This window comes from Ipomoea nil, unplaced genomic scaffold (genome assembly GCF_001879475.1).
Source record: "Ipomoea nil cultivar Tokyo-kokei standard unplaced genomic scaffold, Asagao_1.1 scaffold2975, whole genome shotgun sequence".
NCBI classification, from domain to species: Eukaryota; Viridiplantae; Streptophyta; class Magnoliopsida; order Solanales; family Convolvulaceae; genus Ipomoea; species Ipomoea nil.
Window position 1 is genome coordinate 452,817 of NW_017619403.1, and position 19,861 is coordinate 472,677.

Genomic DNA, 19,861 nt, shown 5'->3' on the forward strand with positions numbered 1-19,861 from the left:
TTCTAATAAATAAATAAATAATGACGCTGCAGATTGCCGAATCTAACCAGGGTTGTTAACTTGTTATACAGCGGACCATGGACCATCATGCTATGTGGATCATGGTTGTCAAATGAAACTGTAGTAGAATTAAAATGATATTTTACTGTTGCTAAAATGAAACTAGTGTGTGTGAAAAATGAAACTAAAAAAACAGAGCTCATTCAACAACGTATTGTCAAATGAAACTGTATTATAATTAAAATGATATTTTAATGTTATTAAAATGAAACTAGTGTGTGTGAAAAATGAAACTAAAATTCAGAACCTTATAATAACATATATTGTCAAATGAACATGGAGTGTAATTAAAAATAATACTTTAGCATTATTACAATTAAACTAGTGTATGTGAAAAATGAAACAACAAAATAGAGCTCATACAATAATGTATATTGTCGATGAAATTGTAGTAGAATTAAAATGATACTCTGGTATTGCTATAATGAAACTTATGAGTGTGAAAAATGAAATTGAAAAACAGAGCAATATTGACAAATGAAATTGAAATGTAATTAGAATAATACTTACTTTATGGACCATATTACTACATGGACCATGGTCCACGGTAAAATTTGTCATATTGGACCGCGGAAATGAATTACAGAAGAAAAACAATTTGGGTTTAAAGGCCCATTCAACTGGCCCAGTAAATGCTATAACGCAGTAGAAGCAAGTCGTGAAGCAGCCCACTGGAAGTAATTTGGCAAATTATATTGTGCGCCGCGATGCATAATTGATTATGCACCGCGCATTAAAACGATGTCGTTTTGTTTAATGACAAGAAACGGCATCCGTTTTCTGCCGTTCCGCACCTTTCCGCAAAAACTAACTCTGTTATTTAGTTTCATTTTATATACATTGCAGTTTCAGTTCAACAAAACTACAGTTTCATTCGATATTTATAGACTCAAATATGTGAAAATGTTATTTAATTTTATTTTATATACACTATAGTTTTATTAAAACACAACTACATGGTCATTTTGATATAATTACAGTTTCATTGTACAATATACACTCAAATGTGTGAAATGTTATTCAGTTTCATTTTATATACACTGTAGTTTCATTTCACCACAATTACAATATCATTTTGATATAACTGCAGTTTCATTTGAAAATATAAAAATAATACGTGAGACAGTGTCGGTTTAGATATACTGTAGTGTTAGTTTAGATACATTGTAGTCTCAGTTGGTAATTAACATACAAAAAATGCGTGCTCCGTTAACACTAACGGCGCACCGTTTCTTTACTTAAAGAAACAGCGCCGTTTTGACCGCGATGCATGTGCACCACGGTCCATGATATAACGACTGAAGTAATTTACAGCAAGCTATTCGAGGTAATTTGGGCCATGTGATTATTGTAGGGCAAATTATACTCTGGATCGCGGTCCAAAACGACGTCGTTTTGTTTAATGAAAAGAAACGGCACCCGTTTTGCGCCGTTCTGTAAAAAGTAACTCTTTTATTCAGTTTCATTTTGTATACACTGCAGTTTCATTTCAAAACAACTACAGTTTCATTTGATATTATACACTCAAATATGTGAAAATATTATTTTGTTTCATTTTATATACACTATAGTTTCATTAAAACACAACTACATTATCATTTCGATATAACTACAAGTTCATTGCACAATATACACTCAAATATGTGAAATGTTATTCAGTTTCATTTTATATACACGGCAGTTTCATTTCAACACAACTACAGTATCATTCTGATATAACTACAGTTTCGTTGGGCAATATTCACTCAAATATGTGAAATTGTTATTCAGTTTCATTTTGTATACACTGCAGTTTCATTTCCATTCAATTGCAATTTCATTTGATAATACAAAAATAATACGTGAGACAGTGTCAATTTAGATACACTGTAGTTTCAGTTGATAATTAACAAACAAAAAATGCGCGTTCCATTAATTTTAACGGCGTCATTTTTGAACCGCGGTCCACAGTATAATTGCTGTTATTGTAGACTTGAGCTCTAAAATTCCTAGTGGTCCTAATTTAGAATTGAGCCAAGCTAGTGGAATTAATTCCAAGGATTTAAACCCAAATGCAAAGGCATTTCACTCTGGTGGGTTCAATATTGAGGCGAAGTCGGTTCTATCTAACAAGGCTGGGGATTTTTGTTACACTTCAAACACGAGGACACTGGACTAGTATGCACTATTGAGATTGACTGTGGGTAGTTTGTTCTGATCGAGGAATTTGGAGAGGTTGCTTAGTCCGAGGATCACATCGGAGTTACATTCGACGGATCGAAGTTTGAATTCGTATTGAGAGTCGAGTCATGGCCACGAGTTCTTAGATTGTAAGGACGATTTTGATGATGATAGATATGTTGAGCGATATGAGCGTGCTAGGGGGCGCCATGGAGGTCGGGCACGTGGTGGTCGGGAGAGGAGGCGTGGTCACTATGAGTTTAGGTATATGTTTTAATTGTTGTTTAGCGGGTTTGTTCCCTATTTCCTTCGAGATTTGGTTTAGTCCAACCTCTTTTGATTGTATCTTTTTGGTGATTAATAAAAATTTGAATTAAAAAAAATCTTCATATTCACATTCACATTCACATTCATATTCACATACAACTAAACTTTCACTAACCAAACTTGTACCATTTAAAACAAATTAATATGACAACTTGCAATACTTTAAAATATGAACCAAATTAAAAGATATACAATGGCAACATTCATATAAAATTACCTAGTCAAAATTTACAACCCAAAGTTGCACTTCAAGTCTATATACTTTATATACATTTGATGGATTTAATTATCCGGGGTGGACCCAAATCACTAAATCCGATAAATAATAAATAGGGAAAGGCAATGAGTATATGTCGCGGGGACAACTTTTGTATTGATAGTCTCTCGTAAGAAAATTACGAGTTTCAATCGCATTAAAATTACGTTGAAATCTACTAGAAAGGGAGGGGGCAAGGCGGACGTCCCCCTCGCGGGCTTGGGGTCGACCTTCGACTCGGGCTACTCTCATTCATTGACGAAGACTCGCAACTCAAAAAGTGGGGGACTGATGATAGATATATTAGCAATGGGCTCGGGGCGAACCGACCAGAAGAGAACTTGGCGCGGCATGATGGGCCAAGGGGGGCCCCGGCACGGGTCGACCTTGGTCAAGGTCGACCCCGGCTAGAGGAGAACTTCCCCCTCGCGGGCTTGGGGTCGACCTTCGACTCGGGCTACTCTCCTTCGTTGACGAAGACTCGCAACTCGGAGAGTGGAGGACTGATGGTGGATATATTAGCAATGGGCTCGGGGCGAACCGACCCGGAGAGTAGTTAGTACGGCATGAGGGGCCAAGGGGGGCACTGGCACGAGTCGACCTCGGTCAAGGTCGATCCCGGCAAGAGGTCGGAGTCTACCCCGGCTAGAGGTCGACGTCGACCCCGGCTAGAGGTCGGCGTCGACCCCGGCTAGAGGTCAGCGTCGACCCCGGTTGGGGTCGACCTCGGCCTCAGCCCGACCCCGGTTGGGGGCCGACCTCAGCCAGGGCAACCACGACCCATGGGCTAGTGGCGGAAGGTGGCCCCAGTGGAGGTGTCTTAGGCCTCAGGTGTGCAAGTGGACCCAGTCAAAGGTGATCCAACCGCCCACCCTATTCTCAAGGGGCGGTTGCGCAGGAACTTAGTATATAAGGAGGCATCCTTGTCTTCTTTAGGACATCTACTACTACCTTAGCTTGTCTGAATATTACATATTCCTTGTAATTCTCGTACAAAATACTATCAATATGAAAGTTGTCCCCGCGACATATATTCATTGCCTTTTCCTATTGTCTTTATTACCGCATCGTTCTAGTCCTTTTATTATCGGGTTTAGTGATCTGGACTACCCCAGGATAATTAAATCCATCAACATTATTATGATCATAGCTTCTAAACTACGAAATGAATCAAAATCAAATAAGAAAAAAATGCATTTTTGGTTCTTCAATTATTCACAGATTACATATGTAATTCCTATATTTCAATTTTTGTAAATCTAGTCTTTCAATTATTGACCTAGTTGTAACTCTAATTCATGTCTTTCAATAATATATTAATTGTTGTAAATCAAGTCATTGTCTTTCGCCAAGCACCTTGTGCTCAGATGACATGTAGTGATTTTCTCATATGGGAGGTCATGAGATCGAACCTTAGTTGTTCCAATGAGAATCAAATACTTGGTAATGGTAATGAGTTTTGGTGAAAGCATTTTGCATGTTTGGTGGTAGGGTTGAATTGGAATGATTACCAATATTGGTATGATCTTATAGTGCGGATAAAGGTTTTAAAAATACAAGAATAAAAAATGAACCAAAAAAATAAAAACAAAAATCTAAAAACATTAATCCAAACTTGAAAATCAAATTATCAATTAGGATGGGGAATAATGGAATGCAACCCTTATTTTATTAATCCAAACTTTTTTTTTTTTTGAATGCTACTGACTCTATTACATTGTAGTATCTGTTCAAATATACTTTCTCAACCTAATGAAGCACAAAGAGTCAACAACGCCTCCACTGAGGCTCGATCTCATGACTTCCCACATGGGAGAGGTCACTACATGCCATCTGAGCAGAAGGTGCTTGGCTTATTAATCCAAACTTAAAAATCAAATTACCTATGATGAGAGAATAATGGAGTGGAACCTTATTTTATTAGAAAATGAGTTTACTAATTAAGGAGTAATCATATCTCATAGTAGTGTTATAAGAACCTTTCAACCAAACAATAACAATGACTTTGATTCTCATTCCTGATAGGTAAACCCATGAACCAAATACACCCCAAGCTTGATTTTCCAATCAATCAAATATCAAACATATTAAGAAAAGGGAAAAGGAAAAAAGTTCATGAAAAATAATATAATTCTTATCTTTCCATTTATATAATTTAGTATTTCAAAAGTTGACATACTTGTAAATCCAGTTTGTGCCTTTGGATTGTTGTAAATGTATTTTTTTTTGGTTAAAACAATACTCATTACTCTAAACGAAAGACTATATTACAACAATTGAAAGTAAGAAACTAGATTTACAAATAGATTAACGATTAAAGAACTTAATTTACAACAATTGAAATATACAGACTAGATTATAAATAAATCAACGAATACTATTTATACCCAATTACTAAGATTAACATAGCTTGGGAACTATCGGTGCAATAGGAATCAAAATGTAAACATTACTAAAGCAACAAAGATAAAGCAAAACAAGTCACGGATCGATAATGAAAATTCATTAAAAATAGAAATAACGAATTCAAGAGAGTCCACATTGAAGACATATCTTTGATATCGTGTTCCGCACCTCGTCAACAAGTTGACGAAACTTCCCTTCTTGTGTCTATGACCACCATTATCACAATTGTCGCCTCCTGCATTAGTATATCTCAAGATACTTAAGAGAGAAATAGAGATGTGTGTGTGCTTGTGTATTCAGGTTCATATGAGAATCAGTGTCCATCTTCTGCGTTTCTTTTCTTCAGCGATGGACATGTTGGTTTTTATGTTTTTTGAATTATATATTGTTTGAATATAATTTTTTTTTTTTGTGATTGTTCGGAGATATTGGTTGCGACTGTTGTGCAATTGGTGTGTGACTTATGTGCATTTTACGTGGGGGGATGGGGGTTGGGGGCGTGCAATGTTTTGTTGTGTACTTTGGCTTGTGTTTTTTTTTTTTTTTTTTTTTTTTTTTTTCACTCTCGAGCGATAAGTCGTGCATTTGTAGCATCGGTGATGTGCATTTCAGGGTTCTAGTGTGGGTGAGGTTTGAGACACTTGGGGGTGTGCATTGTAGTTGGGACTGCTATGCAGTTGTGGGGAGACTTATGCGCATTTGTCGTGGGTAGCATGCAATGTACTATTGTATGTTGTTGCCTCTATAGTAGTGCAATCTACAATAGTAAGAGTTGTGCATTTTCATGGTCACTGGTGTGCATTTTTGGCTTTCAGTGTGGATTAGTTTTTATTTTTTTATTTTTTTTATTAACATTTGGGATGTAAATTGTAGGCTGCAACTATTGTGCAATTTTTTCTTAACGGTAGTTTAATGATTGGGGTTCTTAATCCCTTGATTGGAGTAAAAGGGATGAATTTGTTGTGAGTTTCTTAGTCCAGTTGTTGGCGATGAGTAAGCGTAGAATGAGAGGGAAAGTGGGGCTCTCTCCCCCTATTTTACCTATGTGTGGGTCTTTTAGACAGATAATTTTACCCTTGTGCCTAAATATAGGTAATTTATGGTTGATAATCATAGGCCCTTTTTCAAAAAAAAAAAAAAAAAAAAAAAAAAAGAGATAATCCAAGCAATAGATTGAGAAATATAAAGGGTTCAAATATATCCATCATAATTTTTTAATGGAGACAGGTCTCATGTGATCATGATCCTATATACACACACAAGAGTAACACGATTGGCAAATTCAAAAGCGTTTGCATTTGAAGTGGTGTTGTGGTGGGTGATAGCATCACGAGTAGAGCTTTGTTGCCTAGTGTAAGCTATAGTGAGTTTGTACTTATTCAGTGTACTTATTGCAAAATGAGAGTTTATGTTTCCAATCACTACGTATGTTTACTATTTTATTTAACTGTACAAAATAAAATCCACGATGTTTATAAATATTTTTTTTATGTTTGGAAATAAAAAAAATTATTGCAATTACTACTCATTGTCTTTATATGTTTAAAAAATAAAGTCATGTGGGTTTTGGTCATTGGACTTGCCTTATAAAAAAAGAGCTTTAAATTTGTTACTCTAAAAAAAATAGGGAAAATGACACTTTTTCCCCCTGAGTTATATACTTATAGCACTTTTCCCTCCTAAATTATTCAAGTGGTTGTTTTTTCCCTGAAATGTTAAATGGACATATTTACCCTTGAAATAAATATTTCATTAATTTTTCTTCTCCAACAAATTATGACCACAATTTGGTTCAAACCAAATAGACATTATAGCAACCAAACTGAAATATTCTAATTACAATTTAGAATCGAAACTCGATATTTAGATTTTATTAAAATTGCGAACCGGGATGGCCGGTTCATGTTCCGAACTGAAAAAAAAAAATAAAATGCATTTATTTTTGAATTTAGACTATTTTAAAATAAAAAATAAAATTTTAAAATAAAGACGGTTCAAAATTGCGAACCGGATCCGGAACCGCAGGTTCACGGTTCAGGATCCAATTTTTTTCGATTCATAATTTTAATAAACTGAAATCGAAATATTGGGTTCTGGATCTGAATCATAACCGGAAAGTTTTAATTCGATTGCTATAGTGTCCGGTTCAATTGGAATTGAACAGTGGTCATCCTTACGTATACGCAATAATTTGTTGGAGAAGAAAAATAAATAAAATGTTTACTTTAAGGGTAGAAATGTCAATTTAATATATCAGGGGGGAAAATCACCACTTTTAAAATAATTGAGGGGGCTAATGTGCTTACATGAATAATTCAGGGGAAAAAGTGCTATAAGTATATAACTAAAGGGGAAAAAGTGTCATGTTTCCAAAAAAAAAAAAAAAAATTATTTGGGTATGACAAATTCATATATATTGTGAAATACATTATAAGCTTAGTGTCACGGACTGTTTTTCCGTGACCATGTAAAGACCCTAAAGAGTGTGGAAACGGCCAACTGGTTAGCAATGCCTTGCGGGTGAAGGGGACGTCAATAGTGGTAAGGGTTGTTCTGCCTTAAACGCTAAGGTCTGGCCGAGTTAGGCACGCCGACCCGATTAAGTTTGGGGAGCCTGTCGCTAGTCTTGGACTTGACTATGAAGGGGACCTGATGCGATTGAAAGACACAACTGGTTGGGAGCTGTTACCGCTTCCCTGATGAGCCCATGGCAGGGCGAAACTAGTGTGGTGCGTATGTGGGTAAGGCTGGTCTACGGGGCATGAGGGGCCTCGGGACGCCGCACGGGCGCTGTGCGCTGCATCGGACTCTATGTTCGTGTCAAAGTGGTATTAGAGCGGGACGTACTTATATTGCTGTGCGTTATGGTGGGATCCTCAGGGGTGAGGATTATGCGAGCACGGTGGCGCGAGAGGGGATGCGCACGTGCTGATGACGGCTCCACTCTGTTGGTCCGCAGGGGGCGGATGGGTCCTGTGGAGGAAAAGGGGACTCGGGTGGCCTCCAGCTCAATCGGACTACTCTTCGTGAGATGTCCTGGCATTAGCGGCGTGTATGCAATATTAAGTACGACGATCTATGGGCAGAGTCCTCTCCCCTAGCACGAGAGCGTGCTAGATTTTGGGTGGGGGAGAGTGTCACGGACTGTTTTTCCGTGACCGTGTAAAGACCCTAAAGAGTGTGGAAACGGCCAACTGGTTAACAATGCCATGCGGGTGAAGGGGGCGTCAATAGCGTTAATGGTTGTTTTGCCTTAGACGCTAAGGTCTGGCCGAGTTAGGCACGCCGACCCGATTAAATTTGGGGAGCCTGTCGCTAGTCTTAGACTTGACTATGAAGGGGATCTGATGCGATCGAAAGGCACAACTTGTTGGGAGCTATTGCCACTTCCCTGATGAGCCCATGGCAGGGCGAAACCAGTGTGGTGCGTATGTGGGTAAGGCTGGTCTGCGGGGCATGAGGGGCCTCGGGACGCTGCACGGGCGCTGTGTGCTGCGCCGGATTCTATGCCCGTGTCATTAAGGATAGCTAGTGTAATAATTATTTTCAAACAAAAATTCCTATGAGATCGTCATCCTTGAGACGGGTCAAATTTCTCATTAGTATTACATTTTTCCTCATAACTCCTCAACCCTTAAATATTACATTTTGATTTAAAAAATATTATATTATTCTCAAAAGAATGACATTTTTCCTAATAAGTATTACACTTCCCCTTATAAATTAAAATCAATTTATCAATGATTTTTTTTTGAAGGTCAACCAATGGGTTGTATTTATAGATAAGCTGCAATAGCATCAGGTGGGATAGTATCCCAATACATAGCTGTATCATACTGAAAAGCTGTAGAAGCCAAACTATGTGCTAAATAATTATGCGATCTAGGAATGAAATTAACACGACTGTAATTAAAAGTAGATATAAGATTCCTGCATCCATCAATAGCATAGCCAATATACGATCGTGACAGCAGTTGTGGTGTGGTCAAATAACTTTGAAGGGTCTGGCAATCAGTAAATAACTCAATACTTTGTTCTCCACGGTCGCGTATCCAAGATAGGGCCTCCTTACATGCATACGCCTCAGCCATTAGTGGGGAAAAACAATGTGGCAAGGGTGCACTGTACGCCGAGATAAACTGTCCATCTGGCCCTATTAATACCGCTCCTACCGTTGCTGTATTGTCTGCATAGCGGTACCCCGCGTCGACGTAGCATTTGGGTGGCAAATGAGTTGGAGTGTGGTGTGTAACGGCGTGGTGAGCTGCATGAGGCATGCTTATTTCGTTGGACTCCCTTTTGGCTTGGTGGGCAGTAACAATTGCTGTAGCGTTGTTGCTTGGTATAGTAGGCATCATCACCGTCGTTAGTGTGCTCCCATGTATGCGTCGCCATACCGCAAAATCGGCTTGGGCCATGGCTACCAATCTTCTTGGCCGGGGCAAACATGCTTCCCATACCACAGCATTCCGAGCTCTCCATAAATGATAAATAATTGCAGCTGGGTAGGCAACACCATCAGAATCTAGAATATTTAACATTTCACTAAACCATTCATAAAAAATATTTGTCACAATATTTGGGGATGGAAGGTTAGATAGTGCCCAAATGGTCTTTGTATAATCACACATAACTAATGCATGCATAATATCCTCATTTGCAACTCCACACATGGCACACACCGGATCAACCTCTACTCTTTTTATAATCAAGTTATTGGTAGTAGGAAGGATATCACTTAAAGCTCTCCATAATAAGGTTTAACATTTGGGTGGGATTTTCTGTTTCCACAATGTGAGCCACTTAGTAAACCCCATATTTCCAGTATTCTCGTAGTTCCCCAATATACATCTGTACCCATTTTTAACCGTGTAGTAGCCTCTGGGATCCCCATGCCAATACCACATATCATCATAATCTGGGGAGACTGGTATTTTTAAAATCCTGGCCACATCATTGGGTTCAAAAATATCCGTAAGTAAGTCGTGATCCCATGTACCCGTTTCTTGGTCAATTAAATTGACTACTCTGGCACTACTCAGTTGGGGTGGCATTTCTATCTGGATCATAGGGTCTTCCTCATCTTGTAACCAAGGATGTCCCCATACCGAGGTAGATTTTCCATTCCCAACTCGTCTTCTTACCCCACTACAAATTAAACCCTTCGCCGCCATAATACTTCGCCAACAGTGGCTTGGGTTATTTCCAAGAATTGCATCAGTAAAAGATTGCTTAGGATAATATCTCGCCTTATACACTTTAGACACCAGAGATTCTGTATTGGTAAGTAATCTCCAAGTTTGTTTTCCTAACAGTGCCACATTGAAAGCTCTTAGGTCTTTAAAACCCAACCCACCATATTTCTTTGGGATACATAATTTATCCCAGGCTTTCCAATGAATTCTCTGATCAGTTCCTGAGCCCCACCAATACCTATTCATTAAACGCTCAATAGCCGTACAAACAGAAACAGGTAATAAGAAAACACTCATCGAGAAAGTAGGCATAGCTTGAGCCACACTTTTCAATAAGACCTCCTTACCCGCTTGTGACAATAACTTCTTATTGCAAGATCCTATTCTCTGTCTGATCTTGTCCTCAATATAGGCAAACGCTGCTTTTTTTATTCCTTCCAATAAAGGATGGCAATCCAAGATATTTTTCATAGTTAGGAGCCTGGGTCACACCCAATACCTGTGCCATATCTTCCCTCTCTTCATCCGTCGTATTCTTACTATAACATATACTGGACTTGTGATAATTAAGAGCCTGTCCAGACAGTTTTTCATATAAGGATATGCAACCTTTAATCTCATTAGCCTCCTGCACAGTTGCTTTAAAAAATAATAAACTATCATCAGCAAAGAAGAGATGAGAGATAGGGGGGCACCCCTAGCTACTCTGCAACCATGTATCAAACCCCTATTCTGCCCTTGCTGTAACAACAAAGAGAGGCCCTCAGCACAAATAATAAACAAGCATGGGGATAATGGATCACCTTGTCGTAAGCCCCTAGTTGGTAATAGTGAATCACTACGTGTTCCATTCACCAGAAAGTTGTAGGATACAGTAGTAACACACATCATAATAAGATCAATCCACTTATCAGTAAAACCCAGGGCCACCATCATACCCTTTAAAAAAGGTCATTCCATTCGATCATAAGCTTTCGCCATATCCAATTTCAAAGCACTCCACCCAACTACTCCACACTGTTTTCTGTTCAAATAATGTCCTATTGATGCGTAGTATATTTGAAAACAAATAATTCTCGGAGTACGAGTTATCGATCCACAGGGAAGTGGTTGTATCAAGCACTAGTTACTAGCTTATTCATTAGAGCTAATCCTAACAATTACTTAGATGATTGATTGGCATAAAATAAATAAAATAAAACAGAGGTTCAGGATTTTGAAAACAATTAGAGAGAAGTTGAGATTCATGGGATTCAAGTATTTAATCACCTAGTGCCAATTATCGTTTGCAATATTTAGTTTGGAATTAAGATTTGTGTGGGAATGCAAAGTGGAATCGAATTACTCCCGTAATCTCTATTCCTAGTGAATTTCCACTCCCATGGCTTAAACACCCAATAAGATCAAAGATCAGCGTTCAATTATTCCTAATTACTACCATCTCCCGATGAGCAATAATCTAGAATAAACTTCCCCTAATAAGTTCCCCTTTCCCAAGGACCAACCATTAGGTGCAATCGTGTGTGCCCTAATTTATGCCCCAACTCCCATTGGTGACAAAAACATGGCTATGAAGCTAGTAACTATGGCCATTAATTACAAGCATCAAACAATATTATCACGATTGCAACACAAGTATTAAACCCAAATAATTATATTTTAAAGAAACTGAGAGCTCAGGCATATAGGTTCATAAACACTTTTACCCAAGAATCTCTAAAGAATTTAGCCAAGCATGACTAAATTATACATAGCAAATATAAATAAAGAATTGCAAATCATCAAAAGAGTACAAGAATTAACCAGACGATTTTCCCAAATCTCCCTAGTCTTCTTCTTGCTTTCCAAGACAACTTGTGGCTCTTAATTTCTCTCCTTCTTGTCTCCAAGAATCTCTGAATTCTCTCTGTGTCCGGTCTCACTTGTTAGGGTTGAGGAAGGAGGGATTTTATAGTGGGTACAAAGTTGAGATGAAATAGGAATCTTGTACCAAATTGGACTCAAATTCTAATTCCTATATTTAAATAAAGAAATTGTCGTCTTTAATGATATTTAGAATTTGGAAGATTCCTTGAATTGCTAACTTTTAATATGGAGATATGAGCCTTGAAATCCGCGCAATTGATATTAGGAAAAGAGATCTCGGGCTTGTATTGAATTTTGCCCAGCTGCGCCACTTTAAGCGTCTGTTTTTATCCCAGAAACAGACGCATATTCGACGCGTCGAGAATTTTCTCGACGCGTCGAGACTTCCTGTGCGCGAATTAGTTAGCTACTGGAAAATTTCGACGTGTCGAGCCAAGGGCTCGACGCGTCGAGTCCACTGGGCCCCGAACTCATCCAAAATTGCTCCAAACTCATCCTTGAACTCCCCTTGGTCATATCTTTGACCAAAAATGGTTCAAAAACACTAACAAACACCGTAAAATATTCAAAACAAGTGCGAACCATAATTAAATGATAATAGCAAGGAAAACATGTATTAATTAAGCAAAATTAAAGAGCTTAATTACTGTGATGATTCAAAATAACCATAAAAATAAGCACAGATGTGATAACATCACCCCCTCACACTTAAGCTTTTGCTTGTCCTCAAGCAAAACTAAGGAATAAAATCACAAGTCAAAACGTACAAATTACTCATGCTCTCTCTTGCACAACCTTTCAAACCACCAACCCACTTGCTACAAAACAACAAGCTTCAAGAATCAAATTAGTTTGGCACATAAGAGACCCATTTCCAAGCCAATAACCAAGCACCAAGAATTTAAAGCATGTGAGGATCAAATGTGCACAAATACTCAGTTGAGGTTATGCAAGATACGGTTCATGAATGAGATCCCTTAGGCTTGCCTTTCATACTCCCCTAGATCAAATCTAAGAATGCATGCTAAGATCAAATAGGACTTTATTTAGCTTGTAATGGGGCTACGGGTGATGGCTAACAAGGAAGTGGTATGGAAAAATTAATCAAAAAGAGAGAATGTCGTAATTTATCTAAACTTTTCAAGATTTGGAAGAGATGAGATGATCATAATTTCAAGGAGCAAATTTCTTTTAAGAACTTAGCAACTTTTGGTAAAGTGGGGATCCAAACTCAAAAACTTTCAAACTTTCTCTTTTTTTTTTTTTCTCATTCTTTTCTTTGTCTTTGGACTTCTTTTGGATATAGCAAGATAACTTTAATCCAAACTTTCATGACCTCCACACTTGAGCATTTGTAACACTGGCTGCTTTTTTTTTTTTTTTCGTAGCACAACTCCATAAAACTCTTCATACGGAAAAGATAAAGATAAAAGTTTCATTCTCTCAAGGGTGGAAGGGAAATATTTGGCCACGGGCTAAGGGTTATAATAATGGGGTAAATCAAAGAAAAACAATCACAAAGAGGGGATAAGTGCTTAGCACTTATTTGAACAAACAAAAGGCACAATGGGGATACGAAGGATAAAATATATATAGGGACAGGTTTAAAGGGTATGGATAAACAAAAATGGCCTAAATCACTTCAAAACATGCAAAACTTAGACATCACTTAGGGAGTAATGAGGCAAGTTCTAGCAAAACACCCATGACCGGAATCTCACATAAGCCTTCACTAGCAATGCAAAACACAAGATCAAGAACTAATCCAATTATTAAGTGGTTAACAAAGCTATTGGCAAGAGAATAGATCAAATATGTGTTACACCTCAAATCATCCATCACAAATTGAGATGCAGCAAGCACAACTAAAACAAACCACAAACCAACAAGAGAGAATAATTGTAACTGCATGCTAAGACAAGTAGCTTATTCACCAAAAATAGCATATGAGTCATCCAAGCAAAAGAAAAAATTTTAAAAATTTAGAAATATCCCCAAATTAATGATTCCTCCCCCTCACACTTAAAACTTTGCATCATCCCTGATGCAAAATAAAAGAAAAGGAGAACGACAGAAAAGAGAAAACTAAGAAGCAATAAAATAATCACGAACTAGAAAATAATAAAACTAAATAAGACGAAACTAGAAAGCAATAAATAAATAGGGAAAGTAATAAAAGATAACATGGGGTGCCTCCCATGAAGCGCTAAATTTAATGTCGTTAGCTCGACGTTACCTCTCTAGCCATCAAGTGATTGGAGAAGAAAAATCCCCTTCTTTCCATCAACTTTCTCTTCCAAGTATTTCTTCAAGTGGTGTCCATTTATAAACTCTCTTAAGCTCGAACCCTTCACGTCATCATGTAAGGAACCACATTTGCCCGAATCAAGAATTATGCCTCCATTCTCTTTTCCTTCTTTTTCAACACTCTTTTGTTCAACAAGTAATGAGAGTCTCGGATCATTCACATGAACCAGCAAGTATTGGGAATCATTGGATATATAGATAGGCAAATGTGTGCCATTATCCTTAAGAACTCCAATGCCTCCCAAATTCAAAATTTCTCTGAAGTTCTCTCCAAGGGAAGTGTTCTCCATTGGTGAGACATCCTCATTCAAATCATGTGCTCCATTAAGAACTTCCTCATCTAATGGGCAACTCTCTATATGTTCCTTGCCATCATTACCTTGCAACTCTACATTTTCCTCCCAGCTTGGTGTCTCCATCTCAATGCCTTTATCAAATATTTCTTCATCTTCCTTTCTAAGATCCTCATCATCCTTTTTATATCTCTCAACTTCATGACCTTCATTTAGCAAGAGCAACTCTTCTAGAACCTCTCCATTAAATGAATCTTGAAGTGGCTCTTGAATTGTCAAATCTTGCTGTCGAGCCATCATGTGATCGAGTCGAGCATTCATGCGATCAAGTTGAGCCTTCATGTGATCTTGTAACTCCAGATATTTCGAGCACAATTGCATTACCTTGGTTTCTTTGGACTTCATCTCAATTATTTGGTCAATTGATTGACAATCTTGTTGAAACTCTTGGTACGGCAACTCTTGAGCTCGCCCTTGATACTTGTAATTGGGATCCATGATAAAGCAATTTTCCGCCTCATGAGATCCACCACATATCATGCACCGTGAGGGTTGTGGAGTAGGTGGTGTGCATCTTTGATAAGTAGCTTGACTCATGTTGGCACAAAATCCTTGAGTAGATTGTTGATGGATATGGTTGGTGGGGTTGAGCATGTAACAATTTTCCACAAAGTGATTCCCACCACAAAATGAGCACCATTGGGGTTGTGATGTTTGATATGAACTTTCTTGATAATATCCTTGACTAGAGTTGGCAAAATTTGAGAAAGGGAATTGTTGTTCCATTCCTCCATATTCTCGATTCATATTCCAACTCATCTCATAACCTTGAGAAGGAGGGTAAAACGGTGGCATGGTTCCTTGGAATGCATATCTATCCATAAACTAAATCACACTCAAAACAATGAACTTGTTATGGGTTAGCAAAAAAAATAAAATAAAAAAATAAAAATGGACTAGTCTCCTAGAATAAAGATTTCACTAATGTTAATACTGGAAACACCACCTCCCCGGCAATGGCGCCAATTTGATGCGTAGTATATTTGCAAACAAATAATTCTTGGAGTACGAGTTATCGATCCACAGGGAAGTGGTTGTATCAAGCACTAGTTACTAGCTTATTCATTAGAGCTAATCCTAACAATTACTTAGATGATTGATTGGCATAAAATAAATAAAATAAAACAGAGGTTCAGGATTTTGAAAACAATTAGAGAGAAGTTGAGATTCATGGGATTCAAGTATTTAATCACCTAGTGCCAATTATCGTTTGCAATATTTAGTTTGGAATTAAGATTTGTGTGGGAATGCAAAGTGGAATCGAATTACTCCCGTAATCTCTATTCCTAGTGAATTTCCACTCCCATGGCTTAAACACCCAATAAGATCAAAGATCAGCGTTCAATTATTCCTAATTACTACCATCTCCCGATGAGCAATAATCTAGAATAAACTTCCCCTAATAAGTTCCCCTTTCCCAAGGACCAACCATTAGGTGCAATCGTGTGTGCCCTAATTTATGCCCCAACTCCCATTGGTGACACAAACATGGCTATGAAGCTAGTAACTATGGCCATTAATTACAAGCATCAAACAATATTATCACGATTGCAACACAAGTATTAAACCCAAATAATAATATTTTAAAGAAACTGAGAGCTCAGGCACATAGGTTCATAAACACTTTTACCCAAGAATCTCTAAAGAATTTAGCCAAGCATGACTAAATTATACATAGCAAATATAAATAAAGAATTGCAAATCATCAAAAGAGTACAAGAATTAACCAGACGATTTTCCCCAATCTCCCTAGTCTTCTTCTTGCTTTCCAAGACAACTTGTGGCTCTTGATTTCTCTCCTTCTTGTCTCCAAGAATCTCTGAATTCTCTCTGTGTCCGGTCTCACTTGTTAGGGTTGAGGAAGGAGGGATTTTATAGTGGGTACAAAGTTGAGATGAAATAGGAATCTTGTACCAAATTGGACTCAAATTCTAATTCCTATATTTAAATAAAGAAATTGTCATCTTTAATGATATTTAGAATTTGGAAGATTCCTTGAATTGCTAACTTTTAATATGGAGATATGAGCCTTGAAATCCGCGCAATTGATATTAGGAAAAGAGATCTCGCGCTTGTATTGAATTTTGCCCAGCTGCGCCACTTTAAGCGTCTGTTTTTATCCCAGAAACAGACGCATATTCGATGCGTCGAGAAAATTCTCGACGCGTCGAGACTTCCTGTGCGCGAATTAGTTAGCTACTGGAAAATTTCGACGTGTCGAGCCCTTGGCTCGACGCGTCGAGTCCACTGGGCCCCGAACTCATCCAAAATTGCTCCGAACTCATCCTTGAACTCCCCTTGGTCATATCTTTGACCTAAAATGGTTCAAAAACACTAACAAACACCGTAAAATATTCAAAACAAGTGCGAACCATAATTAAATGATAATAGCAAGGAAAACATGTATTAAATAAGCAAAATTAAAGAGCCTAATTACTGTGATGATTCAAAATAACCATAAAAACAAACACAGATGTGATAACATCACCTACCTCTGAAGCAATCAGAATATTATCCGTTATTAATCTGCCAGGTATAAATGCACTTTGAGACTCGGATATAATACTATCCATCAGGGGTTTCATTCTTTGAGTAATCATTTTGGCCATAATTCTATAGATTATATTACTTAGCGCAATCGGTCTTAGATCAGAGACCTGCTCAGGAACATCTTTTTTTGGGATTAACACGACATCTGTATTATTCAAACTAGGGGGCAACGAGCATGTATTCAGACAGTTTACAATAAAATTTGAAACATCACTCCCCACAATATCCCAAAAATTATGATAGAACCCCGGGTTCATCCCATCCGGTCCTGGTGCCTTATCAGGATACATCTCAAACAGAGCATCCCTCACCTCACCAATCTCAAAGGGCCGCACTAATAAAACATTTTGTGCCTGACTGACTTGTGGAGTAACATTACTAAAAATCAGGTCACCATTCATGGGGTTACTAGATGTAAATATATGCTTAAAATAATCCAGAACCACACCCGTCATACTATCCCCTTCCACCCAATCACCATGATTATCCATAATTTTAATTAAAGTATTCTTTTTCCTTCGGTTCGAGGCATACCTGTGATAGAATTTCGTGTTGGCATCCGCATCTTTGAGCCAGTGTTGTTTGGCCCTCTGTCTCCAGTATACATCCTCCTGCATCTCCTCCCGGCATAAATCCACTTCCAGGCGGTTGTACTCGGCTAGTGAGGCCGGATCGGTACATCCCCTGAGACGGTCCTGTCTTTTCCGGAGCAGTACAATTTTCTCCCCAAACTTATGGTAACGGTCTCCCCCCCAACGGGTTAACCGGTTCCCACAATGTCTAATGCAATTTTGCGTGCCCCCTCCTCTTCCTTCCTCCCATGATTTAGCAACTACAGTCCTACACCCCTCATCATAGAGCCATGCCATCTCAAACCGAAATCGTCTTGCCCCATCTCTTCTGGCCCCATAATGTCGAATTGCCATAAATATAGCCGAATGATCTGATTTCCTTGTCATTAGATTCGCAACCGTGGCCCCATTAACAATATCCCTCCACTGATCAGAAACAAGTACCTTATCCAGTTTCTCTTGAATCCATCCAGGAGTGCCTTTGCCTGTTTTCCATGTGAACTGATAGCCAGTCATTGGTAGCTGAGCTAAACCACACTGATCTATAGTCTCTCCAAAGCCGCGTAAGAGACTATTCGGGTGTGGATTACCTCCCTTCTTCTCATATTGATACAAGAGATCATTAAAGTCGCCAATTACAATCCAGGGTAAATCAGATTGCGTTGCCAACAATTTTAACAAATCCCATGATTCAGTTCTGCGTGTTCTCTCTGAATAACCATAGTAGCAAGTCATCCTCCAATTGGGAAAACCAATTATACTCACCTCCACATCAATATGCGTTTTTGAGTAACCCAGTAATCTTGCAGTATTATTCTTTTTCCAAAGTAGTGCCAAACCACCACTACGGCCCGTATTATCAACATAAAAAAGTCCTTCATAACCAATCCTGACACGAACACGTTCAGCATGTATTCGCCCCACTTTCGTTTCCATAAGAAATACAAAATCAGGCTTCTTCTTGGACACCATGTCCACAATTTCTCGAACTGTCCGTGGATTGCCCAATGATTAATATTACACTTTTCCTCATAATTATTATGTGGACTATGGTCTAGATTTATAAATAGATTAACAATTGAAAAACTTGATTTACACCAATTGAAATATACAGTCTAGATTTATAAATAGATCAATGAATATTATTTGTACCAAATTACTAAGATGAAGATAGATTGGGAACTATCGGTGCAATAGGAATCAAAATGTAAACATTACTAAAGTAACAAACATAAAGCAAAACAAGTCACGGATCGATAATGAAAATTCATTAAAAAATAGAAATAATGAATTCAAGAAAGTCCACACAGAAGACATATCTTTGATATCATGTTCAATTCCACGCCTCGTCAACAAGTTGACGAAACTCCCCTTCTTGTGTCTATGACTACCATCATCACAATCGTCGCCTCCTCCATTAGCGGTCGTGGTGGATACATGTTTATGATTTCTAGCACACAAAAGAAGAATTTGTATATCATAAGGTACTCAAGAGAGAGATAGAGAGATGTGTGTGTGCATGTGTATTCAGGTTCATATGAGAATCAGTATTCATCTTCTGCGTTTCTTTTCTTCTGTGATGGACAGGTTGGTTTTTGTGTTTTCAATTATATATTGTTTGAATATAAATTTTCTATTTTTGTTATTGTTCGGAGATATGGGTTGCGACTGCTGTGCAATTGCTGTGTGACTTATGTGCATTTTACGTAGGGGATGGGGGTTGGGGGTGTGCAGTGTTTTGTTGTGCACGTTGACTCAAGGATGGGGATCTATGAGAGAGTCTTATAAAAATTATTGCTTGAAAAGAAT

General features: G+C 38.1%; 1 protein-coding gene across 1 annotated transcript; it reads right to left on the minus strand.

Annotated features, from left to right (window-relative positions):
* Nucleotides 1–8,985: 8,985 nt before the first annotated feature.
* LOC109163029 lies at nt 8,986–19,024 on the minus strand. Its single transcript, XM_019311751.1, has 4 exons — nt 17,423–19,024; nt 10,957–11,032; nt 9,975–10,838; nt 8,986–9,734 (listed from the first exon to the last, which is right to left on the minus strand). The coding sequence occupies exons 1-4, from the start codon at nt 19,022–19,024 to the stop codon at nt 8,986–8,988; spliced, it is 3,291 nt and encodes a 1,096-aa protein (XP_019167296.1).
* Nucleotides 19,025–19,861: the final 837 nt, after the last annotated feature.

Bases quoted from the DNA above. Each gene is read 5' to 3' on its own strand.
- LOC109163029 (XM_019311751.1), bottom strand. From the start codon at position 19,024: ATGGTGTCCAAGAAGAAGCCTGATTTTGTATTTCTTATGGAAACGAAA. The intron at 10,839-10,956 runs GTATATGTTATA...CTTTATTGGAAG, and splicing joins TCTTAATTATCACAAGTCCA to GAATAAAAAAAGCAGCGTTT. The intron at 9,735-9,974 runs GTTAAACCTTAT...TAAATATTCTAG, and splicing joins ACAGAAAATCCCACCCAAAT to ATTCTGATGGTGTTGCCTAC.